General features: G+C 57.7%; 1 protein-coding gene across 11 annotated transcripts in view; it reads right to left on the minus strand.

Moving 5' to 3' along the window:
• Positions 1–13,634, minus strand: part of HDAC4 (histone deacetylase 4) — a 297,813-nt gene that overhangs the window by 58,607 nt on the left and 225,572 nt on the right. For all 11 annotated transcript variants that reach the window (XM_064587381.1, XM_064587379.1, XM_064587385.1 and 8 more), the window contains 4 exons: positions 13,036–13,167; positions 9,429–9,541; positions 4,187–4,303; positions 3,906–4,104 (listed from right to left, as the gene is read on the minus strand). In XM_064587381.1, coding sequence (XP_064443451.1) covers positions 3,906–4,104; positions 4,187–4,303; positions 9,429–9,541; positions 13,036–13,167 — 561 coding nt within the window. The remainder of the gene's footprint in view (positions 1–3,905; positions 4,105–4,186; positions 4,304–9,428; positions 9,542–13,035; positions 13,168–13,634) is intronic.

Raw genomic sequence — 13,634 nt, forward strand, 5'->3', positions numbered from 1 at the left:
AGAGCCTGGCCTGCGGCTCCTGGACCCTGCTCTGGGCAGGGAGGCCGGGCTGCCCGGGGCCTCTTCCCTGAGCACCTGTCAGCTGCGAGGCTGACCTGAGGCTCCGTTCTTCCTGCTCACAGCACTGGCAGAAGTCCCTCTGCGGTCCAGCAAACGGACAACCAACCCCAGCACTGAGAGAGGACTCACCCAGCGCTACAGACCTTTGCTCCTTCCGGCGGGACTGGGGGGTGGGCCAGCGTCCCCGAAGTCCAAGCTGGACCACGTGACCATAAGGACAATGATAACTCCTGGCATTTAGCCAGTCATCCAGGCTTCAAGATGTGCTACACACAGCACTAAGTGGTGAGTTTGCAAACAAACCCCACCAGACACGGGGACTGAAGAGGCAAAGAAGGTGAAGAGGCAGGCTGCCCTGACACTCTGGACCCAAGTCTGAAGGGCTGGCCTGTGCACTATGGGGTTCTGGTTAAGTAGATGAATTCATTCACACTGGGTGACCGACTCATGTGGCCTGGGTCCTTAGCAACCCATCTGACATATTTCACTACCCCACGCACCATGGTGAAACTCTTTAAACCCTTCAAAAGACAGTAAGTCAGGCAAGACTTGGGTCTAACTAGTGGCTTGCAATTCTGGCTGCACATGAGCTTAGCCTGAGCCCTGCAAGAAAAACCGTGGGTGGCAGAGGCCTGCCCGGACCGGTCGGCTTCGCCAGAGCTTCTGGGGGCCTGGACAGGGCCGAGAATCGCTGCTTAAGTCCCAGGGGCGGCAGCACCCACGGCCAGTCATGCTCCAGTCTCTCCTGGGGCTCGATTTTCAGGACAAATGAGGAACAAAGGGGAGCACGTAATCACTGCTGCAGAGACCCGCAGAGCTCCCACGCTCAGAAGTGCAACCATGCGCCAAGGTTGCCGCTGTCCGCCCCCTCGCCCCCTCACCAGGCTGGGGAGGCCATGCGAGTGACCAGAAGGCTAGAGAGACACCACATCCTCCAGCTGCAACACCTGTTCCCCCGACTGCCCCTACTCCCGAGACTCCCACCCAAGGCCTCAGCAACCACGCCACCTCTCCAGGAAGCCTTCCCTGATGCCCACCCTGCCGCACGGCCTGAGCGCCCAGCCCCAACCACACAGCTCTCAGGGGCCTCGGGGGTCTGGCTCCCCAGGGCCTGGCGTGGAGGAGATGCTGCGCTGAACATTCTGCCCCCCTGGCCACATGAGCACAGCCCTGGTGGGCTGTCTGGACAACAGGGGCACACAGTGCACAGCAAGTAGGGGTTTCCTCCTTGCAATGGTGGTTCCATCTCTCCCCCTGCCTTGGGAAACCCCAGAGTGTACCAGGGTGTGCTGTCTTGTCAGGAGAAGATTTGAGTGGACGGCTCCTGCCTGCCAAGTGCCTCGCTGGGGCAGTGAGAAGCAAGGAGGTGAGGGCCACACGGAGGTGGGGCATCCCACGGCCCCGAGACCCACACCCTGTCACCTTTCTAGACCCGGGCCAGCCTCTTGCCCCCCGGGGCCTCTGCTTTCAGCGTTTATGCGATGAAGCTGTTCTAGTTTGGGCCTTCTGTCTGTCCATCCATCGTGATTATCTGCAAGCACTCACGGAAACACAGGTCCGCTGGCTGGTGAACCTCAGAAATGCCGACTTCCCCTCCCTTTGACCCCAGAGCTGTTTGCTGCAGGCCTTCTGCACATCGAGCCTGTGTGGATGCCGGGAGTGGGCTGGCCACGCCATGGAAGCGCAGTGCCTGCCCTCCAGGCAAGGAGGTGAGCATCACCGAAGATACGTGGGCAAAGCTCACGGGACGGAAGGCCACGCCTGACGGGAGTGGGGACGGGGACTGGGGCACAGCCTGCGTGGGAGCCAGGCCGGCGGGGAGAAGGGCGGCCCCAGCTGGTGAAGCGGGAGCCCGCACAGCCGCGAGCCACGCAGGGAGGAGGCGGCCTGCTCCCAGGCCTGTGAGCGCCAGGCCTTCGCTCCTGGCCAGCACCGCCCAACAGGCCCCTCTGTGCTGACACAGACCCTCCACATTCTCACAGCTCAACCGCCACCAGCCACACGGGCACCCACTAAGCCCCATGTGGGACTGAGAAACCGAACATTTACTTCGTTTTTGGGCCTTGACTTTGATTTTCAACTTCAGTGGCCAGGTGGGGCTGGTGCTCCTGCAGAGGGGGGCTCTGCTCGGGGCCTGGAGGGGCAGGAAGCCAGGTCAGGAGGTGTGCTCCCACCGAGACCCGAATCAGGGCCCTGTTCACAGGGAGGGGGTGGGGAAGGGGCCACGAGACCTGGGACGGACCGATGGGGTGGCCTGGGGAGGTGAGGTTGAAGGTTAAAAGTTCTAAACCCAGAAGTAACCAACCACCACAACCACAACAACTCACATCTAAGGGGGCACGGTATCAGATGCCATCCTGCGTGAATACACGCCTCACTGAACCCTCATAAAACTCAAAGGGCAGATTACTTGCGTTATCCCCACTTCACATATGGGGAAACTAAGTCATGGCACAAGGGAAGACCTCCCAAGGTCACTGAGCTGGGACCAAGGGGGAGGCAAAGGTGTCTGTGTTCTTGGCCACGGCCCTGCCTCCAGCGCCCCCAGCTGGGCTGCCTGTGAACTGGGAGGGGGCTGTGGATTGCAGGGCGGGGTGGGGGGAGCCGGCCGGCCCCTGGACAGTCAAGCCCCAGCCTCACCGCCACAGGCGGGCCGTCAGCAGCTGCCGTCACAGACACGCCACGAACTGCACACGGAGGACAGACCCGGCAACGTGCTCAACCACGAAGGAGTCAAGTTCAGCAAATTTATTGGAGAGGTGAGGTCCTGCAAGGTCCTATTTCCTGGGAAGCTGCGGGGTGTGGCATTAGGAATGTTTTTTAACGGTGGGGGACGAGCAGGGGACCAGGATCAGGAGGACGGTTGGGTGTCGTTGATGTGTTACTAAATGACACAAGATGGAAATTCAGGCATCCCTCACTGCTCAGGCCCCTGACGCTGAGTGTCACAGGGACTCAGATGCAATTTCAGCTAAAACCCTTGAGACCTCTGTGCTCACAACCTATTGTCTGGAAGTCGGGCAGATGCGTGGCAAGGTGTCTGCTCGCCGGCATGCTGGAGACCCCTCAACTCTGAGGAGGATGGTGACCCCAACACCAGCATCAGGGGAAGGAGACAGACACACAGACATGAAGGAGCACTAGTGGAAGATGGAGCTCGCCATCTGCAGACACACGGGAGAGCGGGACGCGGTCCCCTGCACCCAGACCAGCCCCGTGACTCTCAACGAGGTGACCAGACCTGGCCCCATGTGCCCACAGGTCAGGACCCTGTGACCGGCTCAGCACCTGTGTTTTCCACCCAAGTGTCAGGGAGTGTGAAAGGGGGCGGCTCTGAGGGTATTTTCGATTCGAATTCTGACCAAGTAATCAGGTTTCCGGGAAGCCAAGCGGGAAGCCGGGGATGATGTGGACATGAAGGACACCCATTCAGCTGGACCCCTGCTCATTTTCTAGCAAATCCACACGTTCTTCACTCCTGAAGCTAACAGGGTTGTTGCCATGCAAATCTCTGACAAATGTCCTATTTTTTCCCCTAAATATAACCATCCCTTAGAGCACATTAAAAATTCTTACTGCTAACAGAAACGGACTATCTACGGGAGTCGCTGTGGGCTTTTCTCACACGTTCAAGCGCATCCAGAGGCAAAAGCAGATGGGAACAGCCACCGCTCTGGAGAGGTTACATAGACGTTGCGCCTGACGCCTAGTTTCACTGCGTCCACCTCGCTGGCAAGTGAGAGCTGGCTCATCAAATCATGGGCCCTCACGCGGGAGGGGTCGCGGGCAGAAGTTCTGGGGTGGAAACGGGCCCCCCCGCGGGGCCCCGAGCCCCCCGCACTCACCTGTGACCAGGGGCGTCTGCGCGGGCGGCTGCTCCAGGAGGACCATGTGCTGCAGGAGGGGGCTGTGCGCAGCCCCGCTATCGCGCTCCAGGGGCGCTGTGCTCAGGTAGGGAGTGAGGTGGGTGCCGGGGAACAGGGAGATCCGCTGCTGGAGGGCGGGGAGAGCCAGTCTCTCGGCTTCCTGCTGGCCGGCCGCCCCCTGGAGAGGCACAACCGTGACGCCCGGCCGAGGGCCTGGGCCAGCCGCCCCCCACCACGCACACCCGCGGACGCCTACTCACAGCGGACGGCCCGGTGGCAGGCAGCCCCAGCGTGATGTTGGGCAAGGATGGTGACGTGTAGAGGGGGAGTGGCGCCACGGAGCCTTCTCGAGTCACGAGTCTGTGCGCCAAGCCGGTCTGGAGACAGAACACACGATGGCCGTCACACACGGTCTGTCCCCGACAAGCGTGGGCAGCGCACACCACGAGAAATCACATCAGAAAACGCGTGGGGTGGGCCCTGCTGAACTCCGAGATGCCACAGCACACACGTACGTTAACACATATGTTAAGCATGCAGGCAGGCGTGAAGTTTTGGAGAGGCCACAAACATGGATTCACAATCCAGCAGACTCTCGTTTGTTTTTGTTCAGAGCGCTAGTTCATTGTAAAACCATCAAGAAAATCTAAGGTAATGTATTTTAAAATATATTCTTGGTTGGGAAGGTCTTTTCAAGGGCAGAAACCGAAGAAAATATGGATTAAAAAAATCCCTCACAGAAAAGGCAAGTAACAGTCACAGCAATGCTGGCCACATGGGCAGGGAAAGCTCAATATGTAAAGAGCTCACAAATCAAATAATAATTAACAACGAGAAAATCGCATGGAAAGGCAAATGACAAAGAACCGATATTAAGGGAGAATAAACTCATGAAAAAATACTCAACATCATCAGTAATCTAAAAACATTTAAAACCCTATCAAGCTGGCAAAGATTTTTACAACTGAGAATACTCTCTTGGCCCCGAGGAACAGAAGTGCACTGCTGGCGGTGTTATAAGTTGGTGTGCTCTTTCTGCAGGATAACTTGGCGATCATGTCAAAAGCCTTAAAAATGTATCTAACTTTTGATCCTAAAACTCCACTCTTAGGATGGACTCCTACGAAATGATGCTGGTCCAGGAATGGTCCCAGGAAGGTCATGGCTGAGGCGACCAAAAAGGCAGAGGATTGTGTGTTCCCACAGTGTGTCCAAGGTTGAACAGACAAAGGTACACGAGGCCCTCAGGAGGTGGGGAAAAACCTTCCTGATTGGCTGGAATCTCAATGATATGTTGTTAAGTTAAAAAAACAAGTTGTAGAATTGTATACTTTTTCAAAAGCAGACAGACAGGGAGGACTGGGACAGAAAGACAGAAGAGGTTTAGCAGGAGCACTCTCTGAGGATCTAAATTACTGTGTCCTCTTTCTGCTTCTAGAATGATATCCTTTGCTACAAAGGCCACTGTTTTATTCACCCCAACATCACCCCAGAGTAGATACTCAGTCAACATGCTGAACCAAGGGGCAGAGAGAACGAGCACACGCTGTTGCCATACTGGCTGGGAGGGTCTGCAGAAGGAGTCTGCGTAACGGAAAATCACAGCACTGATGGACATCCGACCAATCTTCTCTTAGTTCCTATCGCACTGCGGTCCGTAACTAAAGAGGAGAAACACTCCAGTGCCTTCAAATTTCATATCCAAGGAAAAAACCATGAGCTGGAAGTTATCAAGTTGCTGTAGACAACAGGGGTGGACCGACTGCTGGCCTGGCTCGAAAACGGCCTCTTCATCCTGTTGGAGGTGGGAGTAAGCTCGGGCTCCCCTCGGAGATGCTGCGGGCCTGGTCTCAGAAGAGCGCGCTGACGCCAGTCCAGTGAATTGACCGGTTTCCCTGGTGCACATTAAAGTTTCGTGTACACGATACTCTAGTCTGTTAATGTGACAGTAATGCAATAGCTTTAAGTCTTTTTAAATGATTGCACCCTAGTTAAAGAATACCTTATTGCTAAAAAATGCTAACCATCATCTGAGCTCTCAGCGAGTCATAGTCCTTTCGCTGGAGGAGGTTCTTGCGTTGATGGTCGTGGCCGCTGATGGATCAGGGTGGTGGCTGCTGAAGGCCGGGGTGTCTGTGGCAGGTTCCTAAAATAAGACAGCAGTTTGCCACATCGATTGACTTCCTTTCACGCTTTCTCTGTCGCACGTGATGCTGTTTGATGGCATTTCACCTACAGGAGAACTTCCTGCCGCAGCTTTATCACCTAAGCGTCCGTAATGTCCTAAATCCTGTGTTGTCCCTTCAACGGTCTTCACGGCATCATCACCAGGACTAGACTCCGTCTCAGGAATCCACTTTCTTTGTTCATCCATAGGAAGCAACTCCTCATCCCTCGCGTTTTATCATAAGATTGCAGCAATCGAGTCCCATCTTTTGGCTCCGCTTGTAATTCCAGTTCTCCTGCTGTTTCCAGCCCATCTGCAGTGGCTTCCTCCACTGAAATCTTAAAACTTCAATTTGTAAAAAAAAAAAAAAAAAAGAAAAAAAGAAAAGACAACATCGCAACGTGTGGTAAAGGGACGTGTGCCTGCAGCACCTCTTGGCGTGTGCGGATCCTCTGTACCTTGCAGGATTCCCGACGCTGCTGTTGAGTGCACTGGCCCTATTTCAGTGTCGTCTGGAAACACAATCTTTGTTCGGACGCTGTGAGGGCAAAGCAGGAAGGAGGGTGTTCTTCGTGCCGGGGCATCCGGCTGTGTGCTGTCCTACACTTTGCTCACTGGGAAGCTGTGCAGGCCTGACCCAACAACCACCTCGGGAAGTACTTTCCCTCGACAGAAGCACTTTTTGTCACAAGTAAAAGTACTATCAACAAGCTACGCTTTAGAGAAAACGGTTGAGATTGCCAAGGGAGGCACGGCCCCACTGGACTGTGATTATCCAGGAACAAAATAAGCAGCCATCCTAATGTCTGCAACGTTATAATTTCCTCTTTATAATCACCCTGTTTTTTTACCTAATTTATTTTTAGAAATAACACAGCCTTCTGAGAATGCCTGGGGATACTGACTGCCTGTATGCGCGGTGCTAGCCGTCTCCATCTGCCCCGTGCTGGGCTCATCACCTCCCGTGCTCTGCACAAAGTCGGGGCTTGGCCGCGCACCCCGTGTCGCACCGGCATTCTGCACGGGAGGGAGCTGCTGTCTCCGGGTCCGGGGAGCCTGCTTCCTCTGTGTGAAGGGGGTCGTGGCAGGGCAGCGGAGACGGGGGGCTCCGGGCAGTGGAGACAGGGGGCTCAGGGCAGCGGTGACGGGGGGCTCAGGGGGGCTCTGGGCAGCGGAGACGGGGGGCTCTGGGCAGCAGAGACGGGGGCTCAGGGCAGTGGAGACAGGGAATCAGGGCAGTGGAGACGGGGGGCTCAGGGGCTCAGGGCAGAGGAGACGGGGCTCTGGGTAGCGGAGACGGGGGCTCAGGGCAGTAGTGATGGGGGGCAAGGGGGCTCAGGGCAGCAGAGATGGGGGCTCAGGGGGCTCAGGGCAGCAGAGACGGGGGCTCTGGGCAGCGGAGACGGGGGGCACAGGGGGCTCAGTGCAGCAGAGATGGGGGGCTCAGGGCAGTGGAGATAGGGGGCTCAGGGCAGCGGAGATGGGGGGCTCAGGGCAGCGGAGATGGGGGGCTCAATGCAGCGGGGCTGCCCGGTGCCCGAGGAGGCTTCATGAGGCCTGCATGTTCTCAGGAGTGGTCAGATTGTCACAAACCCTGAAGGTTTTGTGACCAGGGTCATCCTGGCGGGATGAGACCGTCGGAGACCACCCTGCTGAGCACAGGGAGGATCTGATGCAAACAGGAGCAACGGCCCTCTTCACTTTTCTTGTCAATCCTTTCACATCTATAATTCGTAGCAGCTTCATTTAGGTTAACAGGTGACTTGTAAAACTTGACACGCGATTTAAACCAGATCCGCATAGACTCTCCCCCATAAGGCACCGCACAGAATGAACCAGATCAGACAGCAGTTGGGGCTGTGGCCGACAAGACCAGGCTGGCGGGCACCTGCCGTGCCAGGAAGCAGGCTCCAGGCAGGGCCCCGAGGCCCACTACAAGCAGCCGGCCACGATGACCTCAGTCCTGCAGAGCAGGGGTGTTAAGGTCTGTGATCATCTATATAAGTGCTTAAACGGGGCTTGCAGGACAGGGGATGAAAGAACGGGCCGCACGAGGACGTGGGGAGTGAGGAAGCAGAGGCGGCCACGCACACCACGACCTCGGCTGCCACAGTCTGTGCATCAGTGTCCACACACCTGCCCCGAAAATGCAGCCCCCGCGTCCGCATATCCCAACTAAAACCCGTCCACCCTTTGGAAGGGCAGGATTCATTTCTAGGTATTTGAGAGGAAAGCAAGTCACTATATTTAATGAACTGTAGCCTCCTGCAAGTCAGCAGGAACTCAAAAAGAACTCAGAAAAACCTCCCACGCAGCGGGACTGTCTGCGCAGGAAGCAGACGGCACTTCGGGCTGAGTTCACTGGAAAACCAGAGCTGAGGTGGCTCCCATTCAGTCACCCCGAGCCTGTGGCCTCGTGCAGCAAGCGTGCAATTCTCTCGCTCTTCCTGAGTACTGGTCAGCACCGCCTCTCCCACTCCGCGGGGGCCGGCTGCTGGCTGGCCGCCTGGCCCTCGCTCCCCAGGGCCCGGCACAGGGCTGGCCCGAGGCAGGAGCAGTAGGGACACTTGTGCAATAAACACACAGACCAAAGTGCATAAGGAAGAAGAGTGCATGCAAGGAAGGCCCTGGAGACCACTGCCCGGAAAGTCCCCCCAACCCAGGTCCGGTCAAGGGCACCACCAGCAGCCAGCCCTAAGCCCCTCCACCTGGCTCAAGAGGCCACCCACTGCGTCCCCCCTAGAGCACCCTTCCTCTCTGCCAAGTGATTCCAGAACCTCTGGGTGCGCATGTGACTCTCAACTGCAGCATACCAGGGGCCTGACGGGTAGGGCGAGGGGAACTGACCCTGTGGTTACCCAGGCAACGCCGAAATGCCACCCCTGGCGTTCCTAACCGCCCAACACCCTAACCATACGCCCCGTGTCACTCTGCGCCCCCTGGGCACACGGATGCGTGTTTGTTGGCTGAGTATTTCTAAAGCACAACAAACAGCTTGATTCCCATGCGTCCCTGTGTTCCTGGGCACCATGCAGAGCCCTGGGAACACAAGGGAGCGGGGCATCCAGGGCCCAGCGGCACACGGCATGTGTTCTGAATTTGCCTAATTCAATATGCCCTGAAAGAGGCTGGGGCAAGAGGCTGGGCTGACAGCCGTCCTCAGTCGGAGGAGGAGCAGTGGTCGGGGCAGGAAGGGGCCTGTCCCGGATGCCTCCCGACGTGACAGTCAAGGCCAAGGGCAGCTGCAAACTGTGGCCGCCTCGCGGAAAACCATCAGTCTGAACCTGCCGCTGGGCCGGTGCAGGGAACAGAAGCGAACGGAAAGCCGAACTGACCTCGGCCGGGATGCTGGCGACGGCGGGCGCGATCCCGTTCTCCGTACTGACGTTCCCGGAGCTGTTGTTGGGGGAGCTGGGCGCAGAGCCAGGGGCACTGCTGCACGCCGAGTCTGTGGGGCGGAGAGACATCCGTGAGCTGCGCTCCCTGCAGAGGTCCTGGGCCAGGCGGCGGCATGCGCTTTCCTGGGCCCGAGCGGTGGGGAGGCCCCCGGGGCCAGCTTGCTGACTGGCAGAAACCACATCGCGGAAAAACATGACCACGGCTCCCAAACAGGGGTGTGAGGCTAATCCCCTACTTTGGGTTTTGCTACGGACTTCCTCGTGAACTCTAAACGTACGGCCCTGCAGAGGCCCCACCTGAGCCTTTTACACTGTGCCCGTTACCAATTTTATGCCTCTTGAATTTCAAGATGATCTGACTCGCCAGGAAGATAAGGCCTTAAACACCAGTAACCTAACAACAGAGACCAGGACCCACAGAAGCCGCACGACTGTGAATGGGGAAGGTCAGATGTGCTCAGTGACAGACTGCAGGCCACTGGGCTCCCTCTGAGTTAGAGCCTCTCATTTTTCCTGTGTGACATCAAACACACAGGGGCACGTACCGCCAGCAGCTTCTGTGACTGATGAGTGTCACCTGGAATCACACGCTGAATGATCCTCCGAGTGGCCTTACAGGAGCGTGGCCTGGCCCTGCGAATCGGGACCAGGCTTGACAGCGACCGGCCCGTGCCTGAGGGACGTGTCCCACCCCCACCTCCTTTTCGCTGCCCGCCCGGCCACGGTGGTGACACTTGGGGCTTATGGATGGGCCTGTTCAGCTTTTTCCATGTTCTCCTTTGGTTTACTGGCATTTTGAGAATGGCTTCACCACGGACGGGGAGCTCTGTGGTCCCCGGTTCTCCTGACCAGACCACTGGCTGTCCCAGACCACTGGCTGTCCCAGACACTGGCTGTCCCAGACACTGACAGTGAGCTCAGACCAGGACCCCCCCACATCCGCCCTCCCGCCACACTACACACCGGACCCAGAGCTTCCTTCTCTCCCTGGAAATCACACTGACTTGTACTGCACTAACTGGGAACTGCTGAGAGGCTCCCTGGGCTGAGCAGCTGCTGTACTTTCTGCACGAAGATAGCGCTACGGCCCACCTGACAGAGCCGCCACCTTGCCCTTGGGTGCGGTCCCCGTGGCCCTCGTGGGACACCTTCTCTGCAGATCCTATCCTAAGCTACACACCGGGTTCCACCAAAGCTCCCGGCAAATGTGCGCCCCCAGCAGGGTCACCAGATGAATGCTCTTATGCAGCAAGGGTGTGAGAAACTGGGCCAATAAAAATATATATAGATCCAGGGGCGCCTGGGTGGCTCAGTTGATTAAGCAACTGCCTTCGGCTCGCGTCATGATCCCGGAGTCCTGGGATCAAGTCCCACATCAGTCTCCCTGCTCAGCGGGGGGTCTGCTTCTCCCTCTGACCCTCTCCCCTCTCATGCTGTTTCTCTCTCTCTCTTTCTCTCAAATAAATAAATAAAATCTTGAAAAAAAAATATATATAGATCCAGCTCTTCACCCATTTTCAACTCTGTTACGCCACTTCTAGGAATGTGGTCTAAGAAACGAATACAAATGTGTCATCGTCACGATGTTATTTGCATCAGCACAAGTGGGGCCCCATTCAAGGTGCCAAAAAGTGCGTGATGAATCATATGCGCCCCACTGTGAGCGCTAACCACTCTGACGTGGGTGCCCACGGGCAGCTCATTATTATCTCTGCTCCCGTGGCATGCGTGGCCTTCACCAGCAACTGGGGAGAAGCAGCCGTGCGCCCAGCCTGTCCTGCGGCCCAGTCTCGTGCCCGGCTGGACCCCCATGCCCGTCCCTCCCACCCCCTGCACACATGCCCTGCCCTGCTCTCCCGCAGGAGACACCACCTCCCAGGGCTGCACAGCGGGGTTCCCTCGCTCTGTTGGGACCACCTTCCTCAGCTCCTTATTTCCCTGTCTCCTGGAAAGGCAGCTCTGTTTCTGTCCCCGGCTGCCTGGGCCCTGTAAGGGCCCGGAAGCCTGCCTCCTCTCGTCTGTCAGCTGCACTCATCGGGCATGCACTAGCCTCTCCTAGCCCCGAGCCCCTTCACGCGCACTCTGGACGTGCCACAGCCCAGGACCAGGCAGCTGCGGTGGGCACGGTTTGTTAGGTGGGCCTATCAAATGAGGGCAAGGACCAGCGTCCCTCTGTCCATGTGCAGCCTGGTGCTGACTCAGAGCGGCAATGAACAGCCAGAGGCTGATAACGTGAACACAAGACCCGACGCTCAGGAAGAAGCCTGCGGACGACTCCGTCTCCCGAACTGCGGGGCTAGGAATACGTGCGCGGCCCTGCTGCCCATGGGGGCTGCCGGCCCACGACCAGGCACTCCTCAAAGGAAACAAAGCTGCATCTGTGTTTAGACGTGGGTTTCCACTCACGACTTTGAATGGAATCCCCCAGTGGCTGCGACTCTGGGTGATGATACTTCCTCTGTTCAGACGAGGCCTGTCTACGCTGCAGCCCCAGCACGGAGCCCCACATTAACAAAGTGAAGAGCATCGACCCTTTCACACAGACACTCACAGGCAGGAGCTTGGCGGAGGGGTTCTGGCTACAGAACCCTGAAGCACGGCAGGATGGGGAGGGGGGAAGCTCTCCCCTTCACTCAGAGGCGCCGGGGCTCAGTCGGCACGTGTGCGGTGCTGGCCACGGACACGCAGAGCACGGGCACTGGGCACCCCCCCTCCTCCTTCCCTGAGAACCCAACACCGACACACTGCCACCAAGAGCCTCGGCTTTCAAACGGGGCATTGTACTTAATGCAAATACAGTTCCTCCCCCTTCCCCCCCCTTTGTCCTGGTGCTGATTTCAGGAATGTGGATATGTGCCTCAGGACACGGGATGCACCCCCCTGGGCTGGGGTGTGTCCTCAGGGCGCACCCTCGAGGAGTGGGTTATACCCTTGGGACTGTGGTATGACTCAGGAAATGGGGTGCACCCTGGGACCGGGGTGTGCCTTCTGCAAGTGAGATGCGCCCTTGTGGTGGGGGTGCGTCTCAGGAAGTGGGGAGCATCCGCAGGAAGGAGGGCGTCCCTCAGGCCTGGGCTCTGGCTAGGGCGCACTTCTGCATGTCCACCACTAGATGGGGGCCGAGAGCAACGCTCACTAAGGAAGTGGAGACGACCTCACTCCCTCCTTTCTTCCCTTCCCACCTGCGGGACTCCTGACGGGAAGATTTTAACGCTCCCCAGTGGTCCAGAGCAGAGCTGGGCAGATCGGAACCATGTGATTTACCACTGATAGGGCAGGATCGGTGAAACCTTCGGAGAAACCTCCACTTAAAATTCCTGTAAACACCCCGTGCAATGTCAAACCGGACGGCTCTGGCGGTGCTTGGGGCTGGGAGTGGGTAGGCATGCTCCGCGTTCCCCGAAACCCAGGCCCAGGCGCCAGGCGGCGGCTCTCGGACTCGCACTGCCGGCCCCCGGGGCTGAAAGCGCGTGCAGAGGTGCAGGTCTCAGATGGCGTACAGGACAGCCCCGCAGGGAGAGGGTGCAGCCGGCAGTGGGCGTACCTGTGACATCCAGCGGACGCTTCTTCAGAGCTGTAACCACTGGCCCATCTTTTCTGCGTAGCAGGGGGCTGCTCCGCCGTTCGGCCACCTTCTGCTTCAGCCTGGACCGTAATTTCAAATTGGGTTCAGAAGCTGCATGAAAAGGAGACACCGTTATAATCAGACGTCCCGACTGGGGTCAAGTTTATCTCACTGGCAGTTAGAAAATATGCATGCAGGGTAAGTATTCACGCCACACAGATGTGTGGGTCCAGGGCAGAGGGAAGGCAGCGTTCCCGAGGCCCGTGCAGAGTATTTTCAGTCCTGCTCAACAGTCCCAGATAATGAACAAAGCCTACCCAATGCCTTTGGCTACATTTCTGCGGCCGTGTAGGTCATTCCAGGGCCGTGGCCCACGAATGTTATCACACCTCCTGTATGTTGCACTTCCTTGTTCACCTGCGTCCAACAACCCGGAAACCAGCCGCTTGCCAGGGCTCTGGCTGCCAGTGAGCAGCTGCCATGGGGTGCTAAGGCCAACCAGTCCTCCACACCCGCGTGGGGGTGAGCAAGCCCGTCTCCCTCAGAGGCCACCTGACCACAGGACACAGGTGTTTCGG

Source organism: Mirounga angustirostris, unplaced genomic scaffold, assembly GCF_029215605.1.
Source record: "Mirounga angustirostris isolate CCGP_5_RB_7025 unplaced genomic scaffold, mMirAng1.0.hap1 SCAF_3, whole genome shotgun sequence".
In the NCBI taxonomy this organism is placed as follows: Eukaryota; Metazoa; Chordata; class Mammalia; order Carnivora; family Phocidae; genus Mirounga; species Mirounga angustirostris.